Genomic DNA, 14,395 nt, shown 5'->3' on the forward strand with positions numbered 1-14,395 from the left:
GGAATACTCTTAAAAGCGGCGTTAAACCCAACTCACTCACTCACTCACACACTCATTGGAGTTTGAACCTCCATTTGGTCCTCAAACATGGTCCTCAGTGTATGAGGGTTCCCAGATGTACCGTTACATTGACACAAGAATATAGTGAAGTATTACTGCACCATAGTCAATGTAAACTGAGGGGTAAAATAAAGTATACCGAGGTTGTTTTTTATGTAATTGAAAACTCATTCATTCATTCACTCATTCATGAAACAATTTGTAAATAGGAATCAGTGGTTGAGTAAATTTGTGTATAAATAAACTGGTTCAATGACAACTATTGTGAGAAATAGATTTGCAACCCTATGACTCCTACCTCGTTTAAATGTAAATTAGTGCCGATAAAAGCAGATTTATTGAGTTTTAAAGATAAGATGTCTAAGAGACCAATCAATAGTTTTTATTATGCAATTTTGTTTTAATTACAAAAAAACCCATAAACATAATATCTTATAAAAGTAAAACCATGTAGCAATATTCTTTGAATGCTGAATATGCGCCAGTCCAGTTCACTTTCTGGATATATTATCGCTACGTTAAGATATTTTCCATTGGAAATCAAATGGCATGCATGAATATGATACAGTCAGCTGAGATGTATAGTTTCTTTTGCTTATATATGATAACTGTGATATTCGTCAGCTGGGACAGAATCCTCAGTTTCTTTTCTCGTAGATCCCGAGTACATGATGAAAGTGAAACTCTCGGGCATTCTCGTGCTGTCCGAGATTTTACTGCGAGAAGATCCGCCATGTTAGAAAAAAGGTTTGAAGTGTTCTATCTTGGTACTTAACCTGCAGAGATAACCCATGTGATATCCCCCTCAGACAGAGATAACCTATGTGATATCCCCCTCAGACAGCACTCACACAGTGACGTGTGTGTCGACTAGCATGAGTGAGTGGCAGATACATGCACGAGAGGTCACGGTCATTCTAAATATGTTTCCAAGGAGTCTGGGAATATTCTGACATATGCTCTCCGAACTTTGTGCCATGCCTATTTCATGAGAAAAATGATCGGTCTATCGTTTAATCGGTAGCAGAATAAGGGTAGGGAATGCCTATATCCCATAACTGTTCACGGGTAATTCAGTACACTTTTGCACAGATCACAGGTAATTTTTCCACCCATTTCACAATCACGGATAATTATCGTGTAAATTAATTCATATTTCATAGAGAAAAGGAATGATTCATTCTTACTTATCAATCTGAGAGTGACTTATAAACCAGGGCCCACTTGCACAAAGCGATCTTAGTGCTAAGATGATCGTAACTCCCATACTTTAACATAGGCTTACAATAGTTGTAGTGCTAAGATCGCTTTGTGCAAGTGGGCCCTGGTCATTATATCAAGTTTATGTGTTTGCATGTATAAACTTGGACTACATCTGATATTGTAACACATACACTTGGTGACAACCTGTCAGACGGACCATCTTGGGTGTTGCTTAATATTTTTAGAAAACTCTCACCTAAATTTACTACAACGAATTCACTGTTTCGATAAAAAACGACAACGAATAAAATAAATTCACAAGAGAGAAAAAATAATTTAACAGAAAACGCGTAATTTATTTGCAAATTTACGATAACACGAAAGATCGAATGATGGCAAATTAAAGAGCCAAAAAAGTATAATGAAATAGGTATTACCTACCCGCCAGAACTATTGCGTTAACAGCCTATTTTACTTAAGTCATCCTAACTTCAAGGCTTTCGACGCATGGTTATACGTCTAACTGTTTAGCAAGTCTAGATTACTGCAGTGTCTGAAAAAGGAGAGTGTCTCTGGACTCCTGTTTATTATATTTTTATTAAGATAATTTAACAACTGTTTTATTTTTCTGTGAGATGTGTATATTTCAGAGACTACATGTTAGTCTTAGTCTTACTATGACTGAGTGAGAAGCTGGGGGAGAGAGTGAGTGAGTTCAGATATTCCACGGCGTGACAGCATATTGCGCTTCGCGGACCGAAAATGACGGCCATTATATTTTGTCAATTCAAAGTATGTGAGCATGGTTCAGCGTCGCTGTTAATATTATGTAAGTTTTATTACGAAGCGTGGAAGCGAGGGAATATTGCTAAAGGCCGCATCAGCAAATTTGCAGATTTTCACGATGTGTGGGAACGAAGTGCAAAGAGCCTCAGTTCGTGGCACTTGGAACTAGCAAGCTCTGATATGGCGCAGACACACCAAGGATCATAATCGGGGTCTATTAGGGATTCGAACTAACAACATATACATATGCATACAGTGAAGACGACTATGTTGTCGTAAGAGGCGAGTAACGAGATCGCATAGTCAGGCTCGCTGGCTTGGTTCATGCATGTCATCGATCCCAATTGCGTCGATCGATGCTCATGATGTCAATCACTGGATTGTCTGATCCAGACTCGATTATTTTACAGACCGCCATGATATAGCTGTAATTTGGCTGAGTGCGGCGTTAAACAACCAACCAACAAATCATGCATGATGTCAATCACTGGAGTATGTGGTCCAGACTTTACAGATCGCCGTCATATAGCTGAAATGTTGCTGATTGCGACGTCAAACAACAAGCCAACAATGCACAGCGATTTATGTTTGTGGGACTACTATTCATGTGCAATTATTACCTGACCCTTTGTGAATAATGAAAATGTACTTCAATGACAAGTACGAATTACATGCCATTACTTAAGATGTATTAGCAGTTTAATTATTGAGTTAGTGAGTCGGGGTTAACGCAGATTCTAATAGCATTCCAGTTATATCTCAGCGTGTCAGCTTAATGTGGGAAGAAAACCCGAAGACCAGACGTTTACAACTTTGGTGACTTACGAGCACGGGTATGGTTCTAACAAACTTGGAAACAAAATTAGGGCGAAACATATGTTTTGGGCGTGCTCAAGGGACGTAACTCTGCACAGCAAAATTCACCTGTGTCCCCTTACTTACAGAAAAAATACTAGGAAAATTATGTGCATAGAATGCATCTATCATACTACCAAATCACCCGAAACGTCAGTACTGGTCCCAAAACGTCCCCATGCGAATGTTTCCGGGCAGACTTTTTTCACAGCCGTACATACATAGCAATAACGTGATTTGATTTTTTTAAAAAGAATCCTTTTAAAGGTTTAGATTTCATTTCCACGTCGATTCGCTTAATCCGGAAACCAACGTTTAGACCTCTCGTATAATTCGCATCAAGATGTCCCTCCCATAATGTATTCTCGTGCTCAAAGAATGGCACACAAATAATTCCGCTAGTCGAAACATATTTGACTGTGTATTTACCGAATTCGGAAATACAGGTTATAAACATGGTATAGGCGATCTACAGCAAGTAGTCCCATGTCTGAGCAGACATGTGCGCATGCGTATTGTAGATTAGGCAGTGATGAGCAGTCGAAGGCTTACATGTAAATGCATTGATCGTTTGCTTTGTTAAGCGCCCTCTTGTGTCAGATTGATAATCCGGTACATAAAAGGCACTTTAATTGTCTTAAATATCTTTACAACTATTCCCATTTGAAAGACAACAAATGATTCCTTAAAATAATTATGGCAAAGTATGTACATTGGAATGGGATGAAAGACCAGTTTCTAACGTCACTTGATGAAGAGGTTGGCATGCGTTCAAACCAAAGCTTCATCATTTCCTCTTTAAAAAAGCAATTTGAAAAGATATGCTTCAAAATCCCGAGACCAGTAACGTAATTATCAAGAACCTATCTTTTTTTCTATTAAGGAAAAAAATGAGTGCACACGTTAGCGAGAACGTTTCACCGATCATGAATTAGTCATGGCGTTTATCAGCACTCTTAACCCCTCTTTGATCTCTGACTGGAACGCTTCTTGGACGATATTACACTGATGAGGACTCGGGCTGAGAGTTATCTCCCTTCCCAAGGTCGCCTGGGGTTAAGTGAAAAGACGAGCGATCAGCAAAGTGGGGACTTTTTATGGGGCTTGAAGGTATCGCGGAAATAAAACAATACAACGAGAGAGGACCGCCGTCACTAGCGGATGCTTGGCATACGAAATTGTCTGGCAAAACTCTTTAAATTTTCATCAATGACTAGAATTAGCTACGAGCCTGACGTATTGGTTTACGCTTTGAAGGGCGATTCACACTGATGGTGTGAGTGTTTTAGCTCCGCTACGCCGAGGCACAAAATGGGCCGCTATAGGAAATCGAATTTCTCTACAGGCGACCGGAGTTTAATTGGCTGAGGTGCAAACTATTCATTTTACTATCACATTGGCCAGTCTTTAGCTTGGAAGCCATTGAATTAACTGTATACGCGGGTGAAGTTCTCTCCTTCTCACTTTTTGTTCGTTCTCTTTTCGTCCATGTTGGAAATTGCCTGACTATGGGCTAACACGTTAGGGTGCCAAATGTTCAATTCCTATTGAGGAATCGTCAGAGGTCCTTGCGGGAATGGAATTTTGTGAGATGCTATTAGACTTTAAATTTTTCATCACTTAGACGGTTAGTGCATTCAACCACTTTTAGAGCAGGCACTCTGCGCTACAAAGGCTAGGTTGAGGTGTGGTGTTTAAATGCTTGTTAAGAATATTGAATGCTACTGTAATGATGCAGTGGTTGTAGTGGCAGACAAGTTTAAGAGGTCGTGACCTTGATCAGTGATGGTTCATTTTGTGAATTATTACATTAGAATGTTTTCATTTGCTTCTCGGCGCCATTATGGCGTGGCGTTTGGGATGTGATATATTTGAGTAGACAAGATTAATGAATTTCCATCAAAGGGTGTATTTGGGATTTAAGTATGAAGGTTTGAATTTGAATTTGGTCGCTAATTCTCTTAAATTCACGAAACATCGTCATCGTTGATGTAATAGACAAAATATTCTCGTTTTATGTTGTGTAAAGATAAACAAATGAACAAAGTAAAAAGAAGTAGCTAATAATTTTAGTCAGAGACCATATATGGTCTTTCTGTTAGTACACGAAAGCCGCATTGCCCCATTTATTAACATCACACATTTACTGAAACAAGTTGCTTCATCGATGGTTCGAGGTTAGCCAAAATTTCGAACCGTTAAACCATATTTGCCACAGAGCTGATTGGCTGATTGTATTAGTGTGGCATTGTAGATGATTGGCTGTATCAGTTTAACACAGGGGCTGATTGGCTGTATCAATGTGACATTGAAGTTGATTGGCTGTATGAATGTGAGGTTGGAGCTGATTGGCTGTATCAGTGTGGCGTTGTAGATGATAGGCTGTATCCGCATGACATTGAAGTTGATTGGCTGTATCAGTGTGAGGTTGGAGCTGATTGTCTGTATCAGTGTGACGCCGGAGCTGATTGTCTGTATCAGTGTGACGCTGGAGCTTGTTGTATGTATCAGTGTGACGCTGGAGCTGGTTGTATGTATCAGTGTGACGCTAAAGCTGATTGTCTGTATCAGTGTGACGCCGGAGCTGATTGTATGTATCAGTGTGACGTTGGAGCTGATTGTATGTATCAGTGTGACGTTGGAGCTGGTTGTCTGTATCAGTGTGACGTTGGAGCTGATTGTCTGTATCAGTGTGACGCTGGAGCTGGTTGTCTGTATCAGTGTGACGCTGGAGCTGGTTGTCTGTATCAGTGTGACGCTGGAGCTGGTTGTCTGTATCAGTGTGACGCTGGAGCTGGTTGTCTGTATCAGTGTGACGTTGGGGCTGGTTGTCTGTATCAGTGTGACGCTGGAGCTGGTTGTATGTATCAGTGTGACGTTGGAGCTGATTGTCTGTATCAGTGTGACGCCGGAGCTGGTTGTCTGTATCAGTGTGACGTTGGAGCTGATTGTCTGTATCAGTGTGACGTTGGGGCTGGTTGTCTGTATCAGTGTGACGTTGGAGCTGGTTGTATGTATCAGTATGATGTTGGGGCTGGTTGTCTGTATCAGTGTGACGTTGGAGCTGATTGTCTGTATCAGTGTGACGTTGGAGCTGATTGTCTGTATCAGTGTGACGTTGGAGCTGGTTGTCTGTATCAGTGTGACGTTGGGGCTGGTTGTCTGTATCAGTGTGACGTTGGGGCTGGTTGTATGTATCAGTGTGACGCCGGAGCTGGTTGTCTGTATCAGTGTGACGTTGGAGCTGGTTGTATGTATCAGTATGATGTTGGGGCTGGTTGTCTGTATCAGTGTGACGTTGGAGCTGATTGTCTGTATCAGTGTGACGTTGGAGCTGATTGTCTGTATCAGTGTGACGTTGGAGCTGGTTGTCTGTATCAGTGTGACGTTGGGGCTGGTTGTATGTATCAGTGTGACGCCGGAGCTGGTTGTCTGTATCAGTGTGACGTTGGGGCTGGTTGTATGTATCAGTATGATGTTGGGGCTGGTTGTCTGTATCAGTGTGACGTTGGAGCTGATTGTCTGTATCAGTGTGACGTTGGAGCTGGTTGTCTGTATCAGTGTGACGTTGGAGCTGATTGTCTGTATCAGTATGACGTTGGGGCTGGTTGTCTGTATCAGTGTGACGTTGGAGCTGATTGTCTGTATCAGTATGACGTTGGGGCTGGTTGTCTGTATCAGTGTGACGTTGGAGCTGATTGTCTGTATCAGTATGATGTTGGAGCTGGTTGTCTGTATCAGTGTGACGCTGGAGCTGGTTGTATGTATCAGTGTGACGTTGGAGCTGATTGTCTATATCAGTGTGACGTTGGAGCTGATTGTCTGTATCAGTGTGACGTTGGGGCTAGTTGTCTGTATCAGTGTGACGTTGGAGCTGATTTTCTGTATCAGTGTGACGTTGGAGCTGATTGTCTGTATCAGTGTGACGTTGGGGCTAGTTGTCTGTATCAGTGTGACGTTGGAGCTGATTTTCTGTATCAGTGTGACGTTGGAGCTGATTGTCTGTATCAGTATGACGTTGGGGCTGTTTGTCTGTATCAGTTTGACGTTGGAGCTGGTTGTATGCATTAGTGTGACGTTAGAGTGTTTACGATTCAGTGTGACATTGTACTGATTGGCTGTATCAGTGTGATATTGAAGCTGCGTCGATTGGTTTGTTCGTTTGCTGTTTAACGCCACACTCAGCGGTATTCCATCTATATGAAGGCGGTCTGTAATTAATCGAGTCTTGACCAGACAATCCACTGATTAACCAAGTCGGCGAGGCTGACCGCCCGATCCCGTGAGTGGCCTCTTACGAGAAGCATAGTCGCCTTTTAGGTACACATGGGTTGTTGAAGACCTATTCTACCCAGGTTCTTCACGGGCATCGATCTAGGCAGTTGGGATACGGTGACATGCATCAACCAAGTCTTACGACAAGCATAATCGCCTCTTACGACAAGCTTGGGTTGCTGAAGACCTATTCTCACCTTGATCTTTACGGGTTTCAAACAATGTACCCATGTGGGCAATCGAACCCGGGTCTTCGGCGTGACGACCGAACCCTTTAACCAGACAGACAGACAGACAGATATTTTATTTTTTCTCTCAACGCTGTACATCATAAAAAACATGTAAAAAATAGGAGTTTATTCATAAAAATAATCATACAGCGCCACTCATATAAAGTTATGAGAGACGATACACAAAACTGGATGATATATACAGATAGAAATGTTTTACCCATATAGCAATAGCCTTCTGCGTTGTAATATTAAAAAGCAGGTTTTGGCAGTTACATATACCTCATGTTTACCATTTACCCAATTTCGCATTGTTTGACAGGTTTAAAAAGTTGGATATTTTAGCCGTTGTACTCATAAATAATGTAGATCTTAGATCATCGTATAGTGCACAATGGAATAAAACACATTTTTCATCTTCAAGATGATCATTACAATTAAAGCACAGTCGTTCTTCAACCTTTAAATTAATATTTCTGCCTGTTTCGATTCTTAAAGGTGCAATACCACATTTAAATTGTGTAAAGGCAGATCTGTAGCTAGAGCATATAGTTATTGACCAACCTTTTTACAGCAAAAACAATCTTTGAAAATCCTATACGTGCGGAGTTTACTTGTACCAGTATGAACATTGTCTTCCAAAGTTCCTGACAGCTTTTCCGATATTTTCCCATAATGACATCTTGTATTTTGCTGGAAATAGCTTCTAGCTTTCGTTTTTTAAACAAGTGGTGATGTTGAATATATCCTGTATGTTTACGTCGGCCAGTTATGCCGAAAAACGTGAGTTCCAGTTCTTGTGATTGGCTACCCTACCGCTCCTGCTTCACAGTGGTAGCAGACAGAAAAAATCACGTGAAAGAAAAGAAGAAAAAAACCATCAGCTTGTTTTGCAAATCACTGATACAATACATATGTAATACTATGCAAACATGTACAATTGAAAAAATATCGTTGCCTTTGTATTTATTTTTGTTGTTGAAATGTTCAATGCTAAAAATGTTCAAGATGATCTTATGTGACATGCACGTCCTAAGCCATTTGGGACCCGTGAAGATTCCGGGGTAGAATAGGTCTTCAGCAACCCATGCTTGCCGTAAAAGGCGACTATGCTTGTCGTAAAAGGCGACTAACGGGATCGGGTGGTCAGGTTCGCTGACTTGGTTGATGCATGTCATCGATCCCAATTACGTGGATCTATGCTCATGATGTCAATCACTGGATTGTCTGGTCCAGACTCTATTATTTACAGACTGCGGTCATATAGCTGTAATATTGCTGAGTGCGGCTTTAAACAACAAACCAACCAACCAACCTAAGCCACTTGGCCACCGAATCACAAATAGCAGCATCCGGTAAAAAAACAGTTCCGTGCCCACACTAAGACGTACGGGACATTGTGGACCACCGATCCTCATATCGACAGGTAACAGAGAACATACCTGGGAAAATCCTAGAGGACACAAATTGAGTTAGGAAACTTATATATTTACTTGTATCGAGCGTCTGATCTTAAAAAAAAGAGATACGTGTAATTGTAAGGACAGTAGCATTTAATTTAAATCTTATTTTTTTATCACATACAACTGTTGGCGTCCATAAATGACGAGGTAATAGGGATATGTAACATACGTGCAGCTGGCCCCCTACAGAGACCCGAATGGGTTTCACACTTGTTGCCGTTCCCTAACAGAGACCTGAATAGGTTTCACACTTGTTGCCGCTCCCTAACAGAGACCTGAGTGGGTTTTACACGTCGTCCCGTTCCCCAACAGGGTCCTCGGCGGTTTCATACTTGCTGCATTTCCCTTACCGAGACCTGGGTGGGTTTCACTTGTTGTCGTTCCCTTACAAAGACCCTAACATGGAACAAGGTGGATTACACAGGTGGTGTTGTGCCCTAACAGGGAAATGGATGGGTTACACACAGGGTTCTGTGCCCTAGCAGGGAAATGGATGGGTTTCACACGTGGTGTTGTAGCCTAACAGGGAAATGGATGGATTACTCACATGGTGTTGTGTCCTAACAGGGAAATGGATGGATTACACACAGGTGGTGTTGTGTCCTAACAGGGAAATAGATGGATTACACACAGGTGGTGTTGTGTCCTAACAGGGAAATGGATGGATTACACACAGGTGGTGTTGTGTCCTAACAGGGAAATGGATGGATTACACACAGGTGGTGTTGTAGCCTAACAGGGAAATAGATGGATTACACACATGGTGTTGTGTCCTAACAGGGAAATGGATGGATTACACACAGGTGGTGTTGTGTCCTAACAGGGAAATAGATGGATTACACACATGGTGTTGTGTCCTAACAGGGAGATAGATGGATTACACACATGGTGTTGTGTCCTAACAGGGAAATGGATGGATTACTCACATGGTGTTGTGTCCTAACAGGGAAATGGATGGATTACTCACATGGTGTTGTGTCCTAACAGGGAAATGGATGGATTACACACAGGTGGTGTTGTGTCCTAACAGGGAAATAGATGGATTACACACATGGTGTTGTGTCCTAACAGGGAGATAGATGGATTACACACATGGTGTTGTGTCCTAACAGAGAAATGGATGGATTACACACAGGTGGTGTTGTGTCCTAACAGGGAAATAGATGGATTACACACATGGTGTTGTGTCCTAACAGGGAGATAGATGGATTACACACATGGTGTTGTGTCCTAACAGGGAAATGGATGGATTACTCACATGGTGTTGTGTCCTAACAGGGAAATGGATGGATTACTCACATGGTGTTGTGTCCTAACAGGGAAATAGATGGATTACACACATGGTGTTGTGTCCTAACAGGGAAATGGACGGATTACACACATGGTGTTGTGTCCTAACAGGGAAATGGACGGATTACACACATGGTGTTGTGTCCTAACAGGGAAATAGATGGATTACACACATGGTGTTGTGTCCTAACAGGGAAATGGATGGATTACACACATGGTGTTGTGTCCTAACAGGGAAATGGACGCATTACACACATGGTGTTGTGTCCTAACAGGGAAATAGATGGATTACACACATGGTGTTGTGTCCTAACAGGGAAATGGATGGATTACACACGTGTTGTTGTGTCCTAACAGGGGAAATGGATGGATTACACACATGGTGTTGTGCCCTAACAGGGAAATGGATGGATTACACGCATGGTGTTGTGTCCTAACAGGGAAATGGATGGATTACACACGTGTTGTTGTGTCCTAACATGGAAATGGATGGATAACACACGTGTTGTCATGCCCTCACATGGAAATAGATGGATTATACACGTGGTGCTGTGCCCTAACAGAAACATGGGTAGTTAATTCACGTGATGCCGTTTTCTCACAGGGACCTAGATTGGTTACACATGTGGTACCGTTCCCTAACACCTGGATGGGTTACTCTCGTGGAACCGTGTTATAACAGGGACTTGGATACGTTATACACGTGCATGGTGCCGTACTCTAACAGGGAATGGTAATATGTCATTTTCAACAAAATCAGTAAATGCACTGTCGTGTCATTGGAATTTTTGGTTTATGGATCACTTTTTTGCCTGGTTTGTTTACAGACCACCGTCGCACGGCAGAATTACTGCTTTGCGGCGTCAGGCATAAATACTTCCATTTTTATGCGGGGAGGTCGGGTAGCCTGGTGGTTAAAGCGTTTGCCGCCACGCCGAAGACCCGGGTTCGAATCTCGACATTTCTGGCGCCATTTCTGGCGCCCCCCGCCGTGATATCGCTGGCATATTGCTAAAAGCGGCGTAAAACTATACCCACTCACTCCTTTTGTATGCAAGTTGTGTGAATGGCGGATGCTACCGGGAGGGTAGGACATGCTTACCCTTTTCGCGAGCAACTGGTGCCATCACTGATTTACCGTGGTCCATTCTTATAATTGTTACTGCTATTTTGCCCTTTACACACGTTGTGTCGTTCTCTAACAGACACCTGGATGATTTACAAACAAGGTGTCTTTCCCTAACAGATTCTGATACACAAGTGATGACATATACTGGAAAAGGTGTGTGTGTGTGTGTGTTTGTTTGTTTGTTTGTTGTGCCGCAGTCATCGCTTTCCCAACCTGTGAGTGAGTATGAGTGAGTGAGTTGGGTTTTACGCCGCTTTTAACAGTATTCCAGTTATATCACGGCATGTCAGTTTAATGTGGGAGGAAAGCCCGAAGTGATGCAGGTCTACCCCCCCCCCCCCCCCCCCCCCGCTTTCGGTGAAACCCACGAGCACGGGTATGGTGCTGACAAACCTAGAAACATAATCGGGGCGAACCGGGATTCGAACCCACAATCATAGATTTCTGGCGTGCCCAAGAGACGCAACTCTGCACAACAAATCGCGGCGCCTTGGACGACTTGTCCACCCGTGTCCACGTATTTGAACCTGTAAACAATCGAGTATGTACCCATGAAACCAGTTGCTGTTATCAGCAATGCAGCACCCTGTGAACCACGAACCAACGCACCGCGACTGACCGCATGATCGATACAGTTGCCTCGTAAGATAAACATAGGTTTCTGGTGTCCTATTCTAACCCGGGATCCCCAAATGCGTTGAAAAACATATCATTTAACACTTTTGACATACATATTCATAATATTATGAACTAATAGACTACATTTCACGCAAAATATGTAAAAGATTAAACGTTATGTAATGAATAACGTTGTTTCCAGTTAATGTACGTCGTGGCCATATTTGGCATTAACATATAAACATTGAATGCAAAACCTTATATCTATAGTTCCATTAACGTAAACAACAATTTATTAAACAAAAACCAACATGGAATATCGGGACACCAAGCACCGCCATTCGTTGTATGCATAACGGCTCAACATCGCTGCAATACGTTTCGTGCAAGTCATGTTGTCAGAAAGCGCTGTATGCAACTTGTGACCTCAGGTCAAACAAGCGATTGCTTGTCTCAATGAATATTCATACGCAACCCCCCAAATACACCTCCGACCTTGTTTACCCTACTCTGGACATCAGTGGGATCTTTTTTCCTTTCTTTAGAGTCTTGTTGGCACCAATGGCCATCTCTCATCACACATTCAACCATCAAGACGGAGTTGACGTGTTTTGCACCGGCCAAACATGATGCAATTAGCCATTACAAAGGAAAAATCGAAACAAAAAATCAGATCTAATTTCATTGTTTCGATTGAAGAGCGTCTTGGCACCCGTCGGGTCGACGCGAATAAACACCAGACTCTGGCGGAATTTACTCCAAGGGACGCTTTCGTGAAATGTCTATTAAACAGTGAATTCGCTTAGTGAACAATTGATAGAACGTTAGATAGAATTTCAGGTACATCTCCCTCAACACAAGCTACACACACCCTGCGTCATAACTCTACCCTCCCAAGTGGCCCGGCCAATCATGGGCAGCTCGTGAAACTGGTATTGCAATTCCTCATCAATGAATTAAGCTAATTGACTTACAACAGCACGCATGGACTATGCAAAAGCAAGCACGAGATTGGTGCGAAAGTTCATGCCGAGCGTGGCGCGAGAGAAATTGATACGTCCAAGTCTAATAGCGAAATGATGTGTGGAGACTCGCTTGGGAAGACATCGAACGGCGAGGGTAATCGTTCAGCCGGTGACGGGGCCGTAGGGCTCGAGGGTTCTCGATCGTTTATCGAAATTTGCAGGCCCGGTTTAATCAAAAGAAACAAAACAAACAGCTGACAAATTGCTGTTTTTCACCCAATGAGTAATGATAACAGTTTGGAAGAAATCGTTTATGTTTCCGGGCAATGTTGTAGAGCCCTTGACAGAATAGTTCACATTGATGGCGCGGCGCAAATCAGCTGCCTTGCTTTAGAAGTCGGGGCTTGATGAGGACTATGGGCTGATTGACTTGGCCTTTAGGATCGGGGAGAGTAGGGGAGAAGTGTGGGGGTGAGGGGATGTGGGGGAGGGGAGCAGTCGTTACCACCTTGTAGCTATTGTTAATAGCTGTTGAGGAGTTGTCAATCGTGACTTGTAATCAAAGGTTCAGGCGCTATCGACCCCTTAATTTACCTCCTCGGTATGATTTGTAGCTGTTGCTGCTGTAACCCGACAAAGATCGATGGAGGGAGGTTGTCATTACCGCATCCTGATTGAAATGAATCATTCTGTATATCTGACGACAATTAACAGTTTACAAATGCAGTTTTGTCACGGGAAAGTTGGTGATGTTAATCCAAACGGGTTAAGAGTGAGTGAGTGAGCTGTATTTTACGCCGCTATGAGTGAATGAATGTTGTTTATTGCCGCAGTCAGAAATACTCCAGCGTTATCTTGGAAATACTGGAGTCGGAACCAGTGAAACCAGTGAGTGAGATGGGTTTGACGCCGCTTTATTGTGAATGAATGTTGTTTATTGCCGCAGTCAGAAATACTCTAGCGTCATCTTCACGTCACGGAAATACTGGAGTCGGAACCAGTGAAACCAGTGAGTGAGATGGGTTGACGCCGCATGGGTGAATGAATGTCGTTTATTGCCGCAGTCAGAAATACACCAGCGTTATCTTGGCGTCACGGAAATACTGGAGTCGGAACCAGTGAAAGCAGTGAGTGAGATGGGTTTGACGCCGCATGGGTGAATGAATGTTGTTTATTGTCGCAGTCAGAAATACTCCAGCCTCATGAAAGCAATGCTTGGTACTTTTCGTTGACGTTAACAATGCTGGTGAAACTGACTAGCACGGGTTTGGTGGTGACAGGCCAAGCATCATGACAGGGCTCAAGTGGGATTCGAACCGACGACTAGCGGATCCTGGTGTTCCTGGGTATGGAGAGTGAGTTGTCATGTAACGTGGCGTCGACAGTATTCCAGGCCAATGGTACTTATTACAGGTTAAGAGAATGGTACGTAATGCGCTGTGAGGATGGGTGATTGAGTACGGTTTTACGCCGCTTTTAGCAATATACCAGCAATATCACGGCGAGGGACACCGAAAAATA

At 42.8% G+C, this 14,395-nt stretch overlaps 1 protein-coding gene across 1 annotated transcript; it reads right to left on the minus strand.

Annotated features, from left to right (window-relative positions):
* Positions 1 to 5,082: 5,082 nt before the first annotated feature.
* On the minus strand, positions 5,083 to 12,478 carry LOC139451875 (mucin-22-like). Its single transcript, XM_071233169.1, has 2 exons — positions 12,419 to 12,478; positions 5,083 to 6,696 (listed from the first exon to the last, which is right to left on the minus strand). The coding sequence occupies exons 1-2, from the start codon at positions 12,476 to 12,478 to the stop codon at positions 5,083 to 5,085; spliced, it is 1,674 nt and encodes a 557-aa protein (XP_071089270.1).
* Positions 12,479 to 14,395: the final 1,917 nt, after the last annotated feature.

The sequence above is a fragment of the Haliotis cracherodii genome, unplaced genomic scaffold (assembly GCF_022045235.1).
Source record: "Haliotis cracherodii isolate W230 unplaced genomic scaffold, xgHalCrac1.p SCAF_9, whole genome shotgun sequence".
Taxonomy (NCBI): Eukaryota; Metazoa; Mollusca; class Gastropoda; order Lepetellida; family Haliotidae; genus Haliotis; species Haliotis cracherodii.

What these genes read in the sequence shown, in the direction of transcription:
- LOC139451875 (XM_071233169.1), bottom strand. Translation starts at nt 12,478, where the DNA reads ATGGCCATTGGTGCCAACAAGACTCTAAAGAAAGGAAAAAAGATCCCA. An exon ending in AGATCCCACTGATGTCCAGA is followed by an intron (nt 6,697 to 12,418) that starts GTAGGGTAAACA and finishes ACACTGATATAG; the next exon opens with ACAATCAGCTCCAACGTCAC.